Below are 22,615 nucleotides of genomic sequence, written 5' to 3'. Positions count from 1 at the left end.
CTGTATATAGATAAACTTATTTCACAGTTTTAGTTACTAGTTGATTGGTATGATTTGTGTTTCACGTAAAGATGGTGAATTAAATTGACCTGTAGCATGAATTATGATACGTTATTATGGATTTAAATATCAACCAACATATGAAGTGGTCAACATTAGCCACACTGACCAAATAAAGCCGACAGTAAACTTCTACTTACACTCCTGGGAGATTTTTCACTGCATAATGCTAATAACTTATTTTTGTACAGCACTTATCTAAACAAGGTTACAAATTAAATCCAAGGCAGAAGGATGAATGAACTAAAATAAAAAGTATTCAAGGTATATCCTAAAATAATAATAATGATCACAACAATAATAATATTTCCCTCCCAAATTCAATATATATGTATGAAGTAGCATAAAATAGAAATACTGAAGAACAGAAAAGTATAGGTACTCTCCGTCACTTTTACTTTCTCATTGTTCTGTACCAAGTAGAGGGGGACTTTTACTTTTGAAAGTCCCCAGCGGAAGCAGTGTTTTCCATTAGCCCGGCTGCCTCCGGCTGAGCTGCTCCAGTGTCAGAGGCTCAGTTTGTCTTTTATCAACAAGAGGACAATTAATCCACACTTTCAAACATGTCGAGAGAAAGACAGTGACCGAGACACCGACGAGGAATGAATTGAAAACCGCTCCAAACCCAACATGGCGATCAGGGAGCTCAAAGTCTGTCTCCTGGGGGTAAGTTACAGATGTTTCTCTCGACCCACTTTGTCCTGGGGCTGAATTCCTCCAGTCTGCAGCGACTCTGACCTGATTCTGACGTAAACAACATATTCTTATATTTATTTTATTTAAACTTTTAACGTGTTGTTGGAAAACTCCCCCCCCCCCCCCCCCCCCAGCTAATCGACCGGTGGCTTTTAAATTTTTAGCTTCCGTTGTCTGCTCGCCTGCGTCAAACTTTCTCCATTTAAAACAACCACGTGAAGCCTTTCGTTAAGTTTTGTCTTATTGTTTTAACGGTTCGGTCAGTTTATCGCCCATTGCGTCATCGCCGGATCGACCGCTAACTTCCTGCTGCGTTAGCGAAACACAGCCCCCTCCGTTTAAACCTGGTTCTGCTGCTAGCTCCACCTAGCTCATCCTCAGCAACTCCTATTAATAGTCATATACTATATTTATCAGTGTTTTGTCACTTCCCTGGTTGTCTAAAGTTAGCGTTTAGTCATATTTCAGCTATGTGCAGTCAAAAAGCAGAGCATGAGTCATAAATACAGTGAAGCCAGAATAAAACGAGTTACAGTTAAAGGGTAGTGACGAAGTTTATCAAACTATAAAAAAACTTGCTCACTGAGATTAGATGAGGTAATCCGTCATTAGTCCTAATCATTAGCTGCTTACAAAGATGGACGACATGACTTCTGCCCTAAAGTGAAGCCAAAGCGTCTCAATCGCCACCTGGTGGCTGGCTGCAGCATAGGTCATAAATCAAGCCTCCTCCATGTTAGCAGACGTGACATGGATCAAACTAAAATGTCCCACACTAGAGATGAAATTGTGTTAGAATTTTCTCTCACGATTATAGTGAACAAAACTATCAGTATTATTGCGGTATTGTTAAAATGTGCTGTAAATGTTCAAAAATTACTGAGACTTAAAGTTTTATATAGATATAATATGCGACTCCAAATGTCAAGAGTCGGGACAAAATATCAGCGCTGGCTAAACTCACGCAATGTAGCGACAGTGGATGTGAGCATTTTCTAGCAGTGGCCTGAGATTACTAACATTTCTTCTGCTGTTAGAGCCCCCACCTGCCTGCCGCTCCCTCCGCCATGTTTTTACAACACACAACAAATGCTGCGTCTTTTATCTTGGAGACTTGCTGACTTTGGTCTCAACCAAGTCGTCACGGTAATAAAAGATTAAACGGTACAAATGACTTTCAGGAAGTTTAGCACAGTGTTCAGTGAAACCGGTAATTGTTTCATCCCTATCCCACATTAAATATATTTATAAGCTGTGACTGACTCACGATTTGTCTAGAATGTGTATCGGCGGGACTTTGCGACCACAGCTCCAACCCCCCCCCCCCCCCCGAACGCTACTCTGCAGATTCTTATGAATCCATGTTGTTTTCTCTCTGTCTGCATATTTAGACAAGTGGTTTAACTGTTGGTGGTTTAATGACTAAACCCAACCAAACCAAAGAAAGGTCCTCAAAGCTTGTAATCTTTTTTTGTTAAGTAACTTGTTTTGTTAGTGACTGATGCAGTTTGTTCTCCTGAAGTGATATCGACTTGAACACAGAGCTAGTTGCAGGATGCATGGACCAACAGGAAACTATCTGATGGGATAGGCATGTGACCAGACAGTTGCATAATCACTAGTGTTCAATACTGAGAACTGACTCTGTTTACATGTGTGTTGGGATCGCTTTGAATGACTTGTAACCCTCTGTTTACAGGACACTGGTGTAGGGAAGTCCAGCATTGTTTGCCGGTTCGTTCAGGATCATTTTGACCACAACATTAGTCCCACAATAGGGTAAGAGCATCACAAAACAGATCATGAGAGACCAGAAGAGTAGATCAGTCACATACAGCTAAAATCGTTTCAGACTTTTTGAAGCACTCAAATTAGACAATGAGGTTTTGCTAATAATTCAAACACTAAGTCAGAATCTGCAACAATCTAGTTGAATTCAGCTCAGTGTAATTTAACATTTTAAAAATATATATATATTAAAATCTAAAGCATTCAAAAACATAATTTTTTTCATGCTTGCACTGTTTCTGTTAAAGCCTATGGATAAACATAAAATAAACTCTAGTACCTGGCCTGTAGGGAGTGGTGTAATGCAAAAATAAATGATGCATGAAATGCACATTTTCTAGTTTACTGCAGAGTGGGCAAATGTCAAGCTTAGATACTCAGTGCTGACTGGTTTCCTGTGTCTTACAAATACAAAGTAAAAACCACTGTGTCCCCCACAGAGCATCGTTCCTGACCAAAACAGTTCCATGTGGACACGAACTGCACAAATTTCTGATCTGGGATACAGCAGGACAGGAAAGGGTGAGTGCATCCACCACAGCTATTCTTAATTTACTCACTCTGAGCTCTGAAGTAACACACATGACTCTTCTGAGTCACGTCAATCTTTCTGTCATACTTTGCATCAGGAGGCAAACAGTGACACAATCGCCTCACTGTCAGGGGTCCACATGACATGGAGTTATTATTAGGTGTGAAACAGGATGATTTACCAAGGGATTAAAGGTCATGAGACTGTGGTCTCCTCATAGAGATCCATTCGATGGATCAAACTAGTGCAAGTATTTCCTGCTTGTGTGTGAAAAAGACACCTTGAGACCTCTGTCACCAGGGTTCATTGTGCTCTTTCTATGTGGGACTAATATTACATTCATCACACTTGAGTCTCGTCTTTATCTAAGATCTCGCTCAATATCTGTGAACAACGTCACACACTGTCAAAAATGTGAATTTACTACTACTATTGGGGCGGGTTATAGTCACAGCCGTCAACAAAGACGATGTTACTATGATCACTGGCAGCATGTAAAATAAAGACACTCTGAATGTTTTAATTTGATGACTGAGCCCCCATATTGTTTGTATTGGATATTATTTTTGAGACTGATAATATGAGTATTTGAGATAACTACATACAAGATGGGAGAGATGATGGGAGTGATGGGAAGATGGGGCTCATTGGTAATATCCACCGTTCAGTTGTGTTTCGGTTCAGTGAGTGGGACAACGCAGTCAGAGCTCCAGTCAACACATTGACAGGCTTTGATTTTTCTCTGCATGAAAACCACGTAATCACTCAGACATGGAGAACGAATCCCTACGTGTGGCTGCAGAGGGCGCTGTGGCTCAGTAAAAGTATCATAGTGTTGCTTTAATGTAACGTGCAGAATCCATGGGCCGGATTAGAGTCTGTGTCATTTAATGTTAAGTTTCTCTATAAGAGCATTTCTACTAAACACTGGAGCAACCTTCAGATTGAGTTAAGAGTTGAAACATGTGAGGAAGAAGCTTTTCAGTTACTCACCACAGTACAAGCACATCACAGTATATTGTGTTTGTCTTTATGGTTTAACACACAATTTTTTTCAGTTTTTAAGCCGGCTTCACATTAATGATTCCATTAATCATAATGGTCATAGGAGGTTATTGAAGTAATATTATTTATGCATCTTTGGTGATACTACTGCATGACTTTGTTATAGAGATGCTTTAAAACCTGCTTTTAATGTGTTGTCTCTCTTTAGTTCCACTCCTTAGCTCCTATGTACTATAGAGGATCGGCTGCTGCTGTCATTGTCTACGACATAACTAAACTGGTAAGAATAACACAACACTCATCACCTCTAAATCAGTGGAGTGATAATAATTCAATCTTGGTTGCTGTGGTGACATGGCCAGTGGTTTAAAGCTCCAGAGCTGTTGGCAGAAACCCAGTAGAACCCAGTAGGCCAAATGAAAAATGAAACATCCCCCTTTTTCTTTAACTTAGTATTGTTGAAGTGTTTTTGAGCGATGTCTTTCATCTCTAACTCTGCCACTGGAGCTGCTGTTGTGTTCTCACTGGTCTATTAAAAGGGCGCAGCTGAAAAAGCTGGTCTCACAGTAAAAGCTTGATGTAAAATTCAATTACTTTTCCATCACTGTGGAATGCTTTGCTTTCGTGACCTACAAATGTCATTCTTTCCTGGTTGGTCATGGAAACTTGTCTGAAAAATACCATCCAATGCCTTGAGTATGTGTCACGACTTGAAGGAAATGTGGGGCACGTTCTCACAAAGCACCGATCCCAGAGTTGACAATGATTTGCTCTTGTTGTTCAGGACTCTTTCCAGACACTGAAGAAGTGGGTGAAGGAGCTGAAGGAGCACGGTCCAGAGGACATTGTCGTAGCCATAGCAGGAAACAAGAACGATTTAGGAGACATCAGGTGGGAGGACTTTCTTCTCTTAGACTGTCATAACTGTATAAGAATAAAAGAGACACTTTGAGGAAACTTAAAGTGACTCTAACGATACATATAAATGTTATTTACTACAAGACATTGACAGGTTAATTTAATCATTTCTCAACAGCAGCAACTTCCTTTTTTCCTTATTAGCTCCCACAGATTCACTTTACTGTGAGGTTGGACTCTTAAATGACTGCATCCCTTCTTTTAAGGCCCTGTTCAGACCTGGTATTAACATCTGTCCTTAGAGATCTGGTCACAAGGAAACAGATCCCATTTTGTCTTTTCACATCTGGCATTAAAATGTGTCCTGAATGTGTTTTCTGTGACCTTGTGATCATATCTCGCTTCCCGGGTCTACATACACGCAAACATCATTTCTGTTTAATAAGATCAAATTAGGTTGGTTTCGGTGAGTCTGAGTTTAAAGATGTGTCTGTCGTCAATGATTGTGTGTGTGTGTGTCTCTGTGTACCGGCACAAACGAGAGATGGAGGGACTGAGGGAATCAATTTGCCGATTTATCTTATTAGAAAAAAAACTAAAATCATTACTTGTTGCTCAGTGTTGGTATTGTGAAAGTGGCCACAAACAAATCAACGTACAGGCACAGAGAATTGTAAGAATACTTACAGATTTATTGTGAAACTGTGGCCTGTCAGAGAAGTCAGCTCCTTCATATGTGGCCCAGGATGCACTTGCATTTACACAGCTGTAAAAATTTGGCTTTTTCATTCACACCTGTACCTTGAGCTGACCACTTGTGATTGATACAGTTTAATGTTTCTCATAAAAACCATTAACTTGTGTACTTTGGTTTCCCTCTGTTTTACAGGGAAGTTCCAATGAAAGAAGCGAAGGAGTTTGCTGAATCAATTGCAGCTATTTTCATCGAGACTAGCGCCAGAAATGCTGTCAATGTTGAGGAGCTCTTTCAGAAAATCAGTAGGTTTCATGTCTCTATGCTGTGTCTGTATCACGTGTGTGTGGAAACTGTTTAACTGAAAAGAGAGAGATTTTTGCTGTTTACTCAAAGCTTAAAAAAAGACTGATGTTTAAAATATGTAAACTAGACTTTAACTTGGCTTAACAACACAACCGCTCTGTAAGTGACCCTGTCCTGTTGTTTTTAGGTAAACAGATTCCACCTCTGGAAAATCCTGAGGTGGACAGCAACGAATCCTTCCAACTCACCCGGCAGCCCGCTCTGTCTGCCAGGAGATGCTGCTAGTACCAACAGAGGAGATGACTTCCTTCAGCGTCAGGGACCCCACCAGCACTGCTCATCGTCCACAACATGCACGGTGTCTAACTCCAGGTGAAAGACAGGCCTGTGCACAGACAGATGTCAGCTTGCACATGTGGTTCACCTGCAACATGAAACAGAAAACCTGCCAGCAGTGTTAATATGGGTTGTTAGGAAGGAGGAAACATTCAGTTTGTCCCCCCCAGGTGGTATTTTGCCTGCATTACATAAAATGTTTTGCGATTTAATACAAAGCCCATTACAAAAGGCAGTTTTATCCCTCTATCTTTATTAATTTTAAAGTTTAACACAAAGTATTTACAAGTCACCTGAGGAGCTCACTAAAGCTGGGCTTTGGCTGCTGATGCACCTACAGTTTTATTGCAAGAGTCAACTGCTCTGCAGATTTCACTGTGGCTCTTCAATTGCACAAACACATTTAATGAACATTTTTATATTGATTTTGTATTATCAAGTCTACACTTTTGCTTCTCGTGGAGCTTTTGTGTTTGTGTCTGTCTCTCGTATATATATAATTTTTTCTTTAGATTATTTGTATAAGAGGATGTTGAGGTCGAACTTCGGACGGGAATTTAGTTGTGTAGCTCAGATGCTTTACGGCTTTACATTCCACTCCTTTGTCCATCTGCTGCGTAAGTGTTTGACTGTACTGCTGCAGAATAACCAGCTTAGAGGCCTTAATTGTATTTGCGGTGTGATACCCCCTGTTCAAACACTGTGACCAATGCTAGGATTGTTTACATAGTGATTTGTTAAAGATGTTTTTCCACATGCTTAAGTGTGTTGTCTTGAGATTTCACTACAGGAAATGACTGTATACAACTGCCAAACATAAGAAGTATCTCTACCTGAAAAAGAGTCACATTTAATACTGTTCGGAAGTGAAAAGACCTGCATGTATTTTATTCTTAATGTGTCTACAGCTGTTGGAGTTTTTAAAAAAAGGTTGTGTTTTGTGTCTACTAACCAAAATCGATAAGAATTATGAGAATATATTCGTGCAAAAAAGTGGAAATGTGCTAACAATGAACAAAGTCCCTTAGCAAAATTATCGAAAATGAGATTATGTGCTGTTTCTTTTGCAGTATTGCTCTTGGATTTGACCACTCGAGAAATTTATAACAGCACTTTTGCTAAATTTACCACAGTATTAGTTACAAGTTTTTTTAAATGTTGAAAGTTACAGTTACGTCATAACAATAGTGATTGATAGGTGGAAATGGACAACGTGGATTTAAATGTTATCAGTATTCTGGTTCCACATTTCATTACCTTTTAAAACCATGTTTACATTTATTCTTTGTCAGTTTAGACATTTTTTTATTTTATCCACTTTTATGGGTTACAGGAGCTCAGTTAATAATGCAGTTGTAGTCTAGTTTTACCAACAGGTACTGTTCCATGTTTGCAAAGTCCCACCGAACTGCATTCAACAATCTACCAATTAATTTGTCTTTGCTTTCTGGGAAAAACAACCGTCCAGTACGTTACAACCAGAATGTGATGCAGAGTATGTCAAAGTTTACTAGCACTTCAACCTAATGATTTTATTTTAATGCAATCTGGAATGACCTCACTTCCACACTGACAGACAAGGACATATTGAGAAAAGACATTTCATGTGAGGTTACTTGTTGCCATTTCCAACAAGAACTTTATGTCCTCCAAACAAGTGCCTTTTGTTTTTCTAAACAAATTTGTCATGGCTAAAAAGTGCATCCTGCAAGAATAATGCATGAATTACTAAATCTGTACAGACTATCTGCACATATAACAGATAACAGACAGTTACCTGCAGCAATCCTTAGACTGTATGCCTCAAGTCATGCTTCCCTGTATCCTCTTTTTAACTTTTGTATATTAATCAATGTAATAAAGAAGTAATTATTCTACTTTTTCTCTTTCTGTGTTACTCTCCACCTGGAAAGACAAAGGCCACAGTGATTTTATATCTTAACTTTTGTTGATAGAGACCAGAAAAATGAGCCAAAGTAGATGGTACTCATTAACCAAAGGTCAGAACTTGGATTAACTCCCTGACGTCATGAGAACATAGTTTTCATTCCCACTTACCCACCATGATGCCCCCAGAAATCAAAAATTTACACAACTTGTTTGCACAGTGAAGGAGAGGCCTTTGCTCCAGTTACTGCAAATTGCATTATGTGGAAAAAGTTAACCTTGATTTTATCACTTTACCTAAAATGACCTATATTTTACACGTTGGTCTCTTTTTAACCCTTTCGTATATAGGTTTTTATAAAGTGACAGTGCTCTCCCACAACTGTCCAACTTTAAACCCAAAACTAGAAACCCTTAACAAATGAGTTTGTGTTATTTTGATACAGTTTCATTTATGTTATCATGGAATTTTGTAAAAAGCTGTAAACGGCACAGATTTCCTGCAGGAAGGAGCATTCCACAGGGTCCTTATCAGTACACAGCAGCGATCAGTGTCAGCGGTGAGCACACTGGGATATGCAGAGTTCAAACTGAGAAAAAACACAGCAAGAAACACCAGGAGTCCCACAAATACGCAATTTACCTCTTATTTCTTACTTTCTTTACTTCAAGTAAAAGTATTTAATTTTGCTTCACCTAAGTCAGTTTTTTTGCAACCAGCCTCAAGAGCTATAAGACGAATTGATCAAGCATGTGTTAACTTATTGACACGTAGAAAGAAAGGAAGCAATTTGATAAGATTGAACTTTTCAATTAGCATGAGTGATGTAAACTGCAATAATTATATTTCACAGTTTTTGACGGAGTAATTCTGATACTGTATGTACATTATATACACCTTATATAGTGGTTTGTATAGAAATTATGGAATATAATAGTCAGAGGTACCAGATCATTGTTGGTGGTTCCTGTGAAGGTTTGTGCAAACTTCATTTACCCAAAGAACAACTTTTAAGACAGTAAGAGCAACATGTAGTGAAACCAGGGTTTTAAAACTGCAATTTACAGGACTGAGATGATATTCTAATACAAATGCTGCAAATTGCTGCAAGTTCTGGGTGAAAAGGTCTGTGAATAAACAAGTGGGTGATCATCAGAGGAGGTCACACCAGGATTCGTGTCATTTCATAAGGTGTTTGTTCTGCGCAGTGTAACTCGTTTACTGTAGCATAATCATATCAGGACCCGCGAGGGCGCGCAGCGGCGGCGGGCGGCGGCGCCGTGCACCCGCGCGTCCCAGTATTTGTACGGTGATTCGCTGGCGGAGCTCAGTCAGCGTTTGACTCGGCGGTGGCAGCGGGGATCGAACACTTCCACTTGTCAGCTTCTTCCCCGACACCCAGCGCGCCCCTCCCCGCAGCCTCAACCATGTCAAAGCTGGACCAGATCCTCGTCCTCGACCCTCCTGTCGACCTCAAATTCAAAGGTAGGTGCGTGGGTTCTGGTGGGGGGGAGATGTGGGGGGGGGGGTTGTGCTGCCCGACTGAGACGACCACCGCCAGTCGCGCTGCTAGCATGCTAGCGAGCTAGCGTTCACCGCCATTTTAAAGTTAGCCACCGACGAGACGGGGCCGCTGGAGCCTCGCACTGTAGTGACGTGGATGAACCGGCGTGGCGTGCGCCCCTGGCCGGCCCGGCCGCCCGTGACAACCCCCGGGGAAGCGGCGGGGCGATGCGGGGCGGCCGTCCGCGGCTGCGAAGCGGAATTCAAAGTGGACGCCGTGGTTTTATTTTTTAGTCGCGTCACTTTAGCAGAAACACGAGCTGCTACGCCTCTGCTAGCATTAGCATCAGCAGAACCGGGCTCCCTGCTAATAACCCGGACGTTATTTAGGAGGAAATTAATTTTTTTTTCCTAGCGACCATTAGATCGTCCGAGCCGACACACCTCTCTACTCACTACGAGATGTCAAGCTGCTAAATGACACAGTCGCGGTTTGCAAACTTAGCTAACTAAGCTACATTGTCACGTTAACATCAACAGTTTAAAGCAACACTATGCTAACTCTGGTTCCCCTCCCCATCTTCTATCAGCTGGTCGTTCCCAGTGAGGACGATGCCATTGTTTTCCCACACTCCCATCAAACCAGTGTAACCCATTCATTTGAAAACCACTGATTTGCCGTGGCTGTGGCGGTTGATAACGTCCAGCTCACGTTAGCTAGCTTAGCTTGCTAATGCAAAAGTTGATGTGTAAGCTACCCGGTTAGCTCCTGTGCAACAGCACACGGTCGTATTGTGTAACTCACTGTCACACAGACCAACAACCTCATCACGTAAGAAAATCCACGAAGAGTTTGTGACATGCATGTGATTCCAACTGTTGCTCGTGTTTAAGCTAAGTGACCATGATGGGTGATAAATTGGGGGTAAATTATTATGACACCACCTTTTGCTGTTCTAGTTGAACCATGATTCGTTTAGACTGAGTCCCTCTCTGCATTCCTTGCATTTGTCCTGGTTGTTAATCTGTCCCCACTGGAGTCATGGTTCCCAATAGGACACACTTCTTGTTGCTGAGAGCACCACTGTCCCAGAGTCACACTGCTCATTGTCTTCCTGTTTCTAGGAGGTTGATTCTTCTCCAAGATTAGCTCTGAGTGGGTAAAGGTTGTGGTTTGGACTGGACATAATTGTTAGAAAGGTCACCGGTTCAAATACCTGATCCACAGGGTGGCTCTGGGTGGGGTGCACTTCGGCCATTAAGATGGTTTGGTGCTGAGGTGGATTCCCTTGAAAGTGATTAGTCACATCTCAATGCACCGCTGCACAGTTGAGACTCTACCCCTGATGTCAAAGGCTGAGATGTTTTAAAACCTGTTAACATTCTCCTGACTGTATTAAACTGGCCAGGTTTCAGTTTCCAATCAGGATAAGTGTTTTCTTCTGTCTCTGTTGGGTCTGTGGTTTGCGTTATTAGGTGCAGGGATTGTGGTGAATAGATTCATGCATCAAGATACAGACAGTGTTTGTATATAGGCATTAAACGCAATAGAAGAATGTTAAGACTTTAAACTTAACCATGTAATCAAGCTCAGACAGGTACAACAGGTTACTGGTGCACGAACCAGTCTTCAGTCTGTTGTTGAAAGTCTTATGTAGACGTCTGCCGCTGTGGTTCAGTTTGTTTTTCGATACATTAACGTTTTCAATTAATGTTTTTTTTCTTCCCCCCGCTTGTTTTTATCTTATTAAGAAAATTGACTTATTTTGATTACTGGCCGGTCACACGGTTTACATTTCCCCCCCCCTCATCAGATTAAACATTTACCCTGTTGTGTACTGGATTGGATGCAAGGCTGACTTGCAAAGTTATGACAAAGATAATGTTGATACTGTTAAGTTTTAGTTGTAATTTAAAATGATCAACAATTTCTTTTCTATTGCCCTGTTGACAAAACTGGAAGGCATGAGGAAGTAGATCCCAATGACCGTCTTAAACAGATACTAATGTCTTAAAATGAAGTTTATATTATAAAGCAAAACCGTTTAAAACCAAGGACCCTATTTCAATGGGAACACACCAGCCAAGATGCCTGAAGTCGTTTCCATATTATTCCATGAGGGCTCTGTTCTTATGGGTCAGGCCACATCCATCTTCTAACACCTGTAAAGTTTTGTAACTGTTGTAGGGACAAAATCTGTCTGCAGGCACAGAGAGACTGAGAAACACCTGCCAAAGTCAAAGCCGCCTCAGTAGTAGCTCCAACTACAGTAGCGGTCTCCAGGACCATGTTTTTTTTTTTTGTTTCATGATCACAGAACTACACATTCACTCAATAGCAGCAGAGCTGTCGCAGCTGGTAAATATATTTCTGTAGTACAATAGTCCTGGTCTAACCTAATGTATTCATGCTTGAAGCTAAGTACTGTGTGTAATTCGAAGAGTTTGTTTTTTGTCCCCTGGCACCGACTTGTTCACCCCTGGTTTGATCCAGCGTGAAATTAGATGTGAGATTGGTCCAATCTAAACCAAACCGCTAAATTGAGTTTAACTGAAATGGATGGGAATCGGGCTGTTTGAAAAGGAACACAGTGGAAAATGAGATGGTTCCACTTTGGTCTTTGAAGAGCGATATGAGGAGGAGGAAGATGACCACAGCTCCTTCGCTGTCACAGAGACGGAGCTAAATTGGTCTGTGTGTATCTGAGAGCTGGTCTGTTTTAGAGTGCCTGCTGGGATTCCTCCAGCAAGCTTTAGGGGCAGCCCTCCTCTCCTTGGCTGATATTTTTAGAACCGGACCGGCCTGGGGGACCCTAACTCGGCATACGTGGAACAAGATGAGAGAGCGTTGCCTGAGCAAGGGTGGCATCTCAGAGCTGGGCAGTGGATGTGGGCGTATATGGGATGCGCACAACTGCTTTCCAGTGTTTTATCTGTTCTAGTCTTGGATTTAGTGATGTTCACAGTAGGCTTAGGCTGATGGACGATGCTGTCTTCCATTGCTGATGGCTGACAGTCATCATGAACCCCCCCATTGTCGAGGCATTTTGAGTTCAGGTTTTACAGCAGAAATTTAAAGAACAGGTGCTCTTGATAATTCCGTATGTGCGGTGCATTATCCAGAAGTGCCTGTTTCCTGTTCATCCTACATGCAGGTACAGGACAACAGAAAGGCTTCAGGCATATCCAGAGTCAGGAGGCATGGTTTACCAGCTCTGATGTTGGACAGGTTATAATTATCATGCCTGCCGTGTTCTTGTGATCTGCATCAAATCCCTTATCTGTATCTCAGTGTCCCACTTGTAGAAAATATGTGAAACGTAATTTCTTTACTGTCAATACTGCATTGAGTGAACCACGTGATCATTGATTTACTAGGAATCAGCATCGTTGCAAGATTTTAATGTGTTTACTAAGCACAATCTTAATTATTTAGACTGAGATGGTTCGCTATACTCTACTTTGTCCCGCTGTAGTCCTCCAGCTGCAACATAACATCCCCTGTATATACATATCTGTGATAAGACAATATCGTAGAATCAACCAACCGATATCGCTGTCTGGCTCTAGAATAAGCAACGTTCAAGATAACGTTCACAATAACCAGGTATTGGCCATGAACAAAATCCTATTCTGTCACTTGTTTCATGAAACGTGTTGGAAGCAGAGGCCACGGGTGGAAAGATCCGATGTTCTTCGGCACCTGTGATGAGGTTTTTCAGGTTTCTCGGAATGCTTTTGTGACATAACTATTGAAAACAACGCCTCAGTCATCACCATAATTCTACACGTTTGCTTTAGCTGGGTGGAGCTACTCCAATCTGGTCATGCAATGCTTCTTATCTTTATAAGCAGTGGTTGTGAAAGAAGGGTGAATGTAGGCTTTGTGAAGTCCAGAGTTCCAAGCAAGGTTTAAAATCATAGCATAGAAAGTAGGATTTTTTAAAGTGGTTTAATTTCGTTGACAGTTAATGTTTTTATGTATGAAAATGCAGAGGTAAAACTTTTAGCAAATCAGCTTAAATGGGAAATGTATTCAACACATTTAAAATACTGGCACCTTTTGATTGGCAGGTAAAAGATTTGATCATTTCTGGCTAAATTTGTATGTTTTTAATGAAAATGTACTTGATTTAAAACATTGAAATACACAAAGGGGTTGTTGAAGATGAAATGGTCAGAGTATAACATGAAGCTCCTTTTCCAAGTATATTTAAAATCGATGAATATGGTTGTTGCAGTATTCTGGAATTGATAATAAACAATATTCAAAGAATCCATTTTGATACTGTTAATAATACATATGATAGTGTTGTGTAAATCAATCCAGCACCTCTTAAATCATTTACACTTATATGATGCAGTAACTATCGGGTTCACACTCCAACTTGGTGTGGAGCAAACCTCGTCGGTTTTCTCTCTCTGTCCATTTGCTCAGAGTTGAAATCAAAACTTATGTAAAGCCATGAAAAAACAAACAAATTAACTGATGCATTCTGTTTGACCTCCTCCACTTAGTTTCTGTATCAGTGGAGCACCACAAACAGCCAAGTGTGTTTTGGTTGAGTTTTGTAAGCAGACGTGAAACTAATGGGTCAAATGCAAAATTAGTTTTTATTCAATGATATTTCTGAGTAATAATGGTAATCTAATACATTAATGGGAAAATTGGACTATCTATGATCATGTCCATCACTGAGATCATCATCTATCGGCATTTTGAGCAATTCATTTTTCAATGATCGGATCAAACATGCTAACACTGTTAAAGATAAAATATTGTGAATTATTTTTGGCCTCGGTAATATTTAAGTGAAATACTAATGCAACAGCCCATTTAGTAAATACTGCTGATTAGACAAAATCTTCCATGAAACCCGAGCGATGGAGTAGAATTTGTGACATTAACAGAAATGCTTGATGGACTTTTGTGTTGCAAGCGAAATCAGCAGACCTCACCATAGCACCCATGCTGTGACACCAGCTAACCATGAATCATGGGACATGTTTTTTTTCCCATGCTAATTTGTGATGATCGAGTTTGGGGTATCTCTGATTTGGTTTCCAGTTGTTCTCCACATGACATGTGGAAGCTGGACGCTGCTGACCATGGTTAAGGACCTAATATGAAGCCAGCTCTGTCACAAGATGGAATGCTAACTATTGAACTCCTGATACATTGACATGGGTAGTGCACGACTGTAATTTCCAATATGAACATGAGACATCTTTATGAAATTAGCTGTCTGTAGAACAACCTAATCGATTGGATGTTGTTTGACCTGTGGAAGGCATGGAGCTGGGAGCCAGGGTGGACATGGAGATCCCAGTCTTCACGAATGCCTCGTGCTTCGGCTTGTATTTACAGCAAATTCCCTCCAGCATGGTTAATAAAATATGTTAAGATGCATTTTTAATATTGGAAAAGGTGACACTGTTGGAGGACAGTTACTTCATTAAACAATACGCCCTGTAACTACATCTGATTTGTCTTACAATAGTTGACAAAAGCTTAAAAGTCTTGGATAACAAAGATCATAATACTAGAAAACTGATTAATCTGCTGTTAATTGTTTAAAATGAGTGATTGCCCAGTGTCTTTATCTGTTCTGTTCTTAGGATATTTACAGTAAAAGTTTCCTGGCATCGAGTTTCAAGCCAAGGATTTCACTATTGAATTAGTCCTGTTAATTAAGTAGGCCAAATTGAGTTTCAGCATGACAGTGTTATTCATCAAGTTGGTTTCAGTTCTTTTTTAACTTTGGCACCAAAACACTGCAGCCCCTGTTTCTCCCAGAGACGAGGGATGTAACTTGAAACACTGAGTTTCCTCTATTTCTGCACTTTCACTCAAAACCTGCAACATTTTTAGCCTCCATTGTCTTTTATAATAAAATTGGCCAATTTCCTAAAGTTATTACAATTTCATGCAGCAGCATGAAACCCTCAGCCCTGTTGTGATGAAACTAGTGCAGGATTTTCCGTTAAAAATATCCTTTTCATTGAATTAACCATAGAGAAGACAGCTTTTAGAATTTGATGGCTCATCACTGGCAACAGACATGACCACAGGCATCATGTTTCAGGTTGTCCATTCATCAATCTGTCAACATACCATATTTGTGAATGTCATATCTCCGTAACAACTGGAGGTACATTTCTTAAAATTTTCCACAAACATTACCTTGGACTCAAATGAATTAAACTCTGCTGGACAAAAGTCTCGGACCTCACAAATCCTGTTTCTGGCCTCGTCACAGCGATACCTCAGAAATGCTGAGTCCCAACACAAGCGCTTATAACCGTAAGGCAGTAATTCTACTTGTTTTTGGTGAACCTATAGTAGAGTTCGCTATAAGTAACAATACACTTTTTTTGTGTTTCTGTCCATCAGGTCCTTTCACAGATGTAGTTACCACCAACCTCAAACTGAAGAACCCCTCTGACAAAAGAGTGTGTTTCAAAGTGAAGACAACGGCACCGCGCAGGTACTGTGTACGACCAAACAGTGGCGTCATCGATCCTGGAGCAACTGTCAACATCTCGGGTGAGTTAGGAGAAAGAAGGATGTGGACATTTTATTTACGTGAATCCCAAAAAAAATCCACCATCTGAATATTCCTCCGCATGAAAACCGGAATAGTGACCGTGCAGCCTGTAAAGCACTCGAGCTTAACACCTTAATTACCTTACTCTGATTAACTGTGGTAATTTGATTGTTTGGCATTTAAATGCAGCTGCTGGGAAATTAGGTTTCTTTCTGCTTTTCAAAGTCATATTAGCCTCAATCTGGCTACTGTAACTTGGTTTTTGGTGCGTGATAGATTCTTATTATGTTAGTTGCGTTGTGGGAATATTCTGTCCCAGCGTTTCGTGTTACTGAAGTAAAATGCGTGCAGCAGCTTGAGTTTATGTAAGCTACGAGGTGCACGTACTTCAAGAGCAGGGCAGCTGATGGCTGATTATATAATGGGATAGTATATTGTTTTTTGCATGTTATAAAATACATCAACTTGAAAAATAAAGTGAGACACAAAATGACTGTGTGAACATCTATCACTTATTTGAATAATATAATAAAGATATAATTGTCTGTTTGCTTGTGTATCTAAACTCTACTCTCTACTTATTGTTTTTAATAAGTAAGAACGTATGCAATACATGCGCTTCATTAATTCCACCAGTATTGTTCCATTGGTGAGTCTAGATTTATGTGGCTCGTCGTTCTTACTGTTTAGTGAAGCTTTTGTTTCTACTACTGCAGAGATGCCTTTGCTCAAAAGTTTAAACTCATCTTTTCATCTTCCTTTCCCAGTCATGCTGCAGCCGTTTGACTATGACCCCAACGAGAAAAGTAAACACAAATTCATGGTGCAGACAATTTTTGCCCCACCAAATGTTTCTGACATGGATGCTTTGGTAAGTGATTTAATTTTTTTATTAACTTTGATTGAAAGATTATGTTTAAAATGTTAGTCTTTGACTACATTCACTCAGCCCCATGTGACCCAGATCTGATTGTTTAATGATGGTGAACAGCACAAATCACATGGAATCCACTTTCATATTTAGCTCTAAATCAGATACAGATCAGATTATTTGAAATGCGACCTCAGTCTGAACAGCCATGTGACCCTTATCCATTTATAATAGATAATAGAACTTAGTCATGGACTTTGGGCAGTGTACTGTCATTGTGTTGAGTTACTAAACGAAACCTGTTCTGGTAAAACGTCAAACCAATTGAGATGACTTTCTCCAGTTGTCCAGCAGAGGACAGCAGAGGCTCAGTCAGTCAATAAAACATGTAACATACCATGGAGTCTTGTTCATGAACTGGCTTGCCTTGAATGAGGAAGTGAAGAAGAACAAAGGTCTGACTGGAACCAATAAGAGAACTGAAAAGCAGCAAGGTCACGAAATTATCAGATAAACAGTTGCACTTCTCCCTGGTGACACACATTACTCCCTTTACTGCATCACAGAGTAAATCTGTACATTTTTCATTGTTTGTATAAAATCACTAAAATGTCTGAGTTTAGGAACTGACTTGGTGGAAATTTACATCTGCATTTCGAACATGCAACCTAAAACCAGTGGGATGAAAAATGTTTACTTTAGACAGTTTGTGGCTTTCCTTGTGCAGGAAAAAACATCTGAGGTTTTAAGTGTTTTTAAATGAAGCTGTGCATGTTTTATGTAAATGTAATTCTTATAGAGTCAGGGCTGCATTGAATGCGAATACCATGGAGTAGGTTGAACTCGTGTGTGTGTGTGTGTGTGTGTGTGTGTGTGTGTGTGTGTGTGTGTGTGTGTGTGTGTGTGTGTGTGTGTGTGTGTGTGTGTGTGTGTGTGTGTGTGTGTGTGTGTGTGTGTGTGTGTGTGTGTGTGTGTGTGTGTGTGTGTGTGTGTGTGTGTGGCTAGATTCCAGCTGCTAGCAGTTTGAGTTGATGAATAACATGCCCATTTTTCATCTCCTCCAGTGGAAAGATGCAAAACCTGATGATCTCATGGATTCCAAGCTGAGATGTGTCTTCGAGCTGCCTTCTGAAAATGATAAAGTGGTAAGAGGTGCTGCTGAAAATGAAAAACGGCTTATTTTCACATGACTTTAATCACAACCCTTCAATCTGTCCGTGGACCTGCGTTGAATACCGAAGTTTGAAAATTGCCAGAGTAGCGAAGCTTCCCATAGAAGCCAAAACTTTGGGGAAAAACTCCCCTGCTATAATGGGAAATTAGCAGAAAGTGCTGTCCCAGTGGAAAAGCTGGCCAATCACGTCTCATGTGAAAGAATATAGAAACCATACCTCCATGTGTTTTTCTTCTGCACGTGTGTTTCTTGGCGTACTCGCTCTTTTCGATAGATTATCATCTGTTTCCCTCTTGAGCCTCAGCTGAAATACTTGTCAATCCATGATTTGCCAACATTGAAAAGTTCGTATTTACAAGCCGATTCTGAAGAAAACCGTTGTGAAACTCTTTGCTGTTTGGATCGTCATGTGTGTCAGAGGTGGTAACTGACAGTCAAGATGTTTTCAGCTCAAAGAGTTGACAGTGACATAAAATATATATATTGCTAAAAATATCAAATAAATAAAGTTTATAATCGACTTTATGATGAAAATCTGCACTTATTTATAATGCATCAAATCTGTTTGTTTGAAAACTGACTTTAACAATTAATCACTTATCAAAATGGTTTAATTGACCCATTTCTACAGATCTACTGTTTTGTGTCGTTCACTTTTCTTTCAAATGAATCAACAGTAAAACATATCCGTCAAAATCAAGTATGAAAGTATTTTGTCTTGATGGTCCCTTTTATTAATGATCCAACATGTTTGCTGTAGCTCCTGTTTAGTTTATTTAGTCCTAAAATCAATAAGATTATACAGAATATAAATGATTGCCTTAGATTTTGGCCCAAGGGAACCTAACACCATATCCTGTCCCTGCATTGATTGTCAGCCTTCATTTACAATGCACTAGTTGTATTTTCATCACAAAGGCCCCGTTTCCCTCTGACGTCACGTTGTCTGCCCCACAAAACAAAGCCACATCAAACAGGACCTCTGGAGGGACGCGTTTCCTCCCTGGTCTCTTTGATCGCAGCTTCTGGGCCTCGGGACAACGCTGCCTTTCTTTGGCTCGGGCAACCCTGTCTAGAGGCTAACCTCCCTACTTAGCTCAGGGCACGCTGGATTTGACTTCAGTGCTTCTCTCCCTGTCTGGCAGAATGACGTGGAGGCGACCAAAGCGGCCCCGGTGATGAACTCTGTGAAGGCCGATCCAACAGCGGCCTCGGTGCCAGCTGCTGCCCCACAGGACGATCCAGAGATGAAGAAAGTGCAGGAGAAGTGCAAGAGGCTCCAATCTGACATGAACAAGCTGGTTGAGGAGAACCGGCAACTAAAGGTCAGACTTGTTGAAAAATAATACTTAATATGATGAAATGTTGTTCATTCTTATGCATTTTTTTAAAGGATGAAGCTAAAACCAGTTGTCACTAACAGTTTTTGGGGTTTAGCATGAGCTTCTGTTCAGAGCCCCCCTGTGGAGAGGTTGCTGTTTTCATTAACTTCGCTCTGGGTTGTGACATCACTGGCTAAATATAGCTCTTAACCTTTGAGTTCTACAGAGGACAGGGAAAATGTATTTCTGACGGATCACAGATGCAGTGGGATTCATTTTTTTAAAACTGGAAATGAATGGAAATGACTGGAGTAGGAAGTCTGTTGAATCAATTAATCAATCAATTGATCCTATATCATATCGTGCCTCTAAGTGTCTCACAGGCCAAAGTTGGCATGTTTTATAAAATCAAAGAGTAAGATATGTGTAGTGAGAGTGACTGGCAAGCTTAGATGTCAAGATAAAGCCAATGCACACGATTTATTAGGTGAGATTTGGATCTCGGTGCAGCCTCAGTGCATCTTGGGCACATTTACACCTGCGTAACTGTCTCTTTTGTGATCAGATCATCCCTCAAACTTTGGTAATCGATTTATTAGTTTGTGTGTGAACCTGCTAACAAGTAAATCATAACCTCCTCTGTGGAGTTGATGCCCTCAAGCTGTAAAACCCTCTCTTCACATTGTGTCTTTTTATTTTACAGGACGATGGTATTAGAATGAGAACGGCTCCCCGCTCAGACCACATGACAACAAACTCAACTAGCCTCCTCGGCCGAGAAGCCACCACCGCCTCCCTGCCCTCCCTCCTCGTCGTCATAGCAGCCATCTTCATCGGATTCTTCTTAGGGAAGTTCATCTTGTAGACTGGGGGATGCATGCCAGCCGTATCACCCACCCCGGCTCCGGAATCAAAACAGGCCTGGAAAAACAAAGAAGTCTTTCTGTTGACTTTGCCATATCATTGGTAGTGTGGCCTACAGTGAACACATCTGTACAGCATCATCCGAAGGCGTCGCCTTTTTACAATCTCACACGGTTAGTACACACAGAGAGTTGAGAAAAAGAAAAGAGGCGACAAAAAGTGATTGCTCCCCCCCTTTTTTTTGTTTTCTGTTTTTTTTGTTTTTTTATGGCTGGATTATACAGGTAAATGTGGCGGGACAATGAAAGATGTATACTGTCAACGTGGAAGATGCACCTAGAGTGAACCATGGGCCAGAAAGAGGCAGTCAAAAGATTAGATTTTTTTTTTTCATCTCTCTCTCTCTCTCTCTCTCTCTCTCTCTCTCTCTCTCTCTCTCTCTCTCTCTCTCTCTCTCTCTCTCTCTCTCTCTCTCTCTCTCTCTCTCTCTCTCTCTCTCTCTCTCTCTCTCTCTCTCTCTCTCTCTCTCTCTCTCTCTCTCTCTCTCTCTCTCTCTCTCTCTCTCTCTCTCTCTCTCTCTCTCTCTCTCTCTCTCTCTCTCTCTCTCTCTGTCTGTTTTTAATAGGAATTGAATGGAATGTTAGGTGTCTTGTAAATGTTGTTTTAAATCCTTTTAAACAAAAAAAAGGAAAGAACTTCCATCACAATGACCTTGCTACCTGTTGCTGGATTGCCTCCGAAGTAAATTTGTTGAGTTTGTAATTTCTACTTCTTGTCTTGGAATGTTCAGGTCCAGCTGGGGATATAGGTGCCTCCTTCTAATACATCTCTGTCCTTTCCTTTTCCTCACAGCACCGATGCAGACTTTATATTATTAATATTATTATTATTATACAAAGCATATATTCCTTCTAAGGCAAATATTGACTGAAATAAGGTCTCCATTCTTAAAATCCTGTACCATGGTATTAAGCATTGAAGAAATAAAAATGAAAAAATGTGGTTTTGATAGCAGTCTTTTCCTGTGTCTCTCTTCAATACGCCTCAAATATTCATCATTTGATTTGGAAAGGAACGAAGTGCGACTTTGTGCCAAACTCCTGCATCAGTGCGACCTCCAAAATATCTGGTCCATCATTTATTTTCTTCCCATATAGCAGTTTTTAGAAATGAACTCCAGAGAATGTCCAGGCGTTTTCTGGAGTGTTCCAACATGTGAAGAAAGCAGCTGGAGATTGTTTAAAAATCCGCCCTGATCGCCAAAGCCTCTCGACTCTCATTGTCTTTCCAAGTAGATGTCTTTGTCTTCCACTTATATGGCTCCTCTTTTTTCATCCTGAGATATTTGTAGTCTTTCATTTTTTGTCCATCAGGTGTTAGGAACGTCAACAACGCGCCAACTCGCTCGTGGTGAATTTTCTGGACATTTTCCTGCTTTATTCTCACAGGGACTCACTCAGAGATTCCAGATAATTTCAGGAAAATGTCCAGTGCATGTTTGAAAGCAGTTTATCTGAGCTCATCAAATGTTTTTAAATGCATTTGAGATTTTACAAGTATTATAGTTTGAGACTTTCAGCTAAAAGTTGCCTAAAGTCGATATGAATCGCGCTCACACCTGCTTTATAATGAGCTTGAAGTTCATTCTTTTTTCAAACTTAAGCAAAAAACAAATAAACTGAACCGAAAATGAAAAAGCAAACGACTACGAGTTCTTGTGCTGATCCATAACTCAAGTAAAATTCAAAACTGTCACACAAAGTTCATTCTGTTTCAGAGGTTGTTTTTTTAATCACATTACTTTTTCACAGACAAGATGAATCAAGGTGTGATTGATTCTATTTAAAAGAAAAGGCAATTCTACATTTGACTGATTTGATGTTGCACCAAATAGAAGCTGTTGCTCTGTTCTCTTCAGGTCGATCCTCCACAGTAACATTGGACTGTTTCTGGTATATTCTGGAGGTTGTGGAGGAGAAACTCTGCTCCGGTCATTTGGCCCCGAACTCAACTCATTTCAGCCTGATGGTTAAAGTACAGAACCTTTTAACAAGATGTTAGACTTTAACCTAAAGCGAAACCTACAATCATTTTATTAAAGCCCGAAGTAATGTGATTCAAAGTGACGACTGGAGAACTGGGTAGCGTGGGAAAAGACCTGGATAGTTTT

General features: G+C 40.5%; 2 protein-coding genes across 3 annotated transcripts; both read left to right on the top strand.

The window, feature by feature from the left end:
- The first annotated feature begins 485 nt into the window (after positions 1–485).
- rab31 (RAB31, member RAS oncogene family) lies at positions 486–8,152 on the top strand. 2 transcript variants are annotated; one of them, XR_004616790.1, is made up of 8 exons: positions 529–726; positions 2,456–2,535; positions 2,985–3,066; positions 4,290–4,361; positions 4,866–4,972; positions 5,829–5,938; positions 6,127–7,711; positions 7,758–8,152. XR_004616790.1 is itself a non-coding variant. In XM_034614012.1 (7 exons), exons 1-7 carry the CDS (start codon positions 691–693, stop codon positions 6,222–6,224), a joined length of 585 nt encoding a protein of 194 aa, XP_034469903.1. In that variant the 5' UTR covers positions 486–690; the 3' UTR covers positions 6,225–8,152. The 2 variants fall into 2 exon arrangements, 1 of the variants encoding a protein (XP_034469903.1); XM_034614012.1 differs by having other exon boundaries at positions 486–726; positions 6,127–8,152.
- A 1,301-nt stretch (positions 8,153–9,453) lies between these two features.
- Positions 9,454–20,798, top strand: vapal (VAMP (vesicle-associated membrane protein)-associated protein A, like). The gene is made up of 6 exons (XM_034613935.1): positions 9,454–9,648; positions 16,061–16,213; positions 16,982–17,085; positions 18,150–18,230; positions 19,405–19,584; positions 20,285–20,798. The coding sequence occupies exons 1-6, from the start codon at positions 9,591–9,593 to the stop codon at positions 20,444–20,446; spliced, it is 738 nt and encodes a 245-aa protein (XP_034469826.1). The 5' UTR covers positions 9,454–9,590; the 3' UTR covers positions 20,447–20,798.
- Positions 20,799–22,615: the final 1,817 nt, after the last annotated feature.

This window comes from Hippoglossus hippoglossus, chromosome 17 (assembly GCF_009819705.1).
Source record: "Hippoglossus hippoglossus isolate fHipHip1 chromosome 17, fHipHip1.pri, whole genome shotgun sequence".
In the NCBI taxonomy this organism is placed as follows: domain Eukaryota; kingdom Metazoa; phylum Chordata; class Actinopteri; order Pleuronectiformes; family Pleuronectidae; genus Hippoglossus; species Hippoglossus hippoglossus.
Note: the sequence above shows the minus strand (reverse complement) of the source record. Positions and strands in the feature narration are given on the sequence as shown.

Coding starts and splice junctions, on each gene's coding strand:
- vapal (XM_034613935.1), top strand. CDS start 9,591: ATGTCAAAGCTGGACCAGATCCTCGTCCTCGACCCTCCTGTCGACCTC. Junction 9,649..16,060: donor TGTCGACCTCAAATTCAAAG/GTAGGTGCGTGG, acceptor TCTGTCCATCAG/GTCCTTTCACAGATGTAGTT. Junction 19,585..20,284: donor AGGAGAACCGGCAACTAAAG/GTCAGACTTGTT, acceptor TTTATTTTACAG/GACGATGGTATTAGAATGAG.
- rab31 (XM_034614012.1), top strand. CDS start 691: ATGGCGATCAGGGAGCTCAAAGTCTGTCTCCTGGGG. Junction 3,067..4,289: donor ATACAGCAGGACAGGAAAGG/GTGAGTGCATCC, acceptor GTCTCTCTTTAG/TTCCACTCCTTAGCTCCTAT. Junction 5,939..6,126: donor GGAGCTCTTTCAGAAAATCA/GTAGGTTTCATG, acceptor TGTTGTTTTTAG/GTAAACAGATTCCACCTCTG.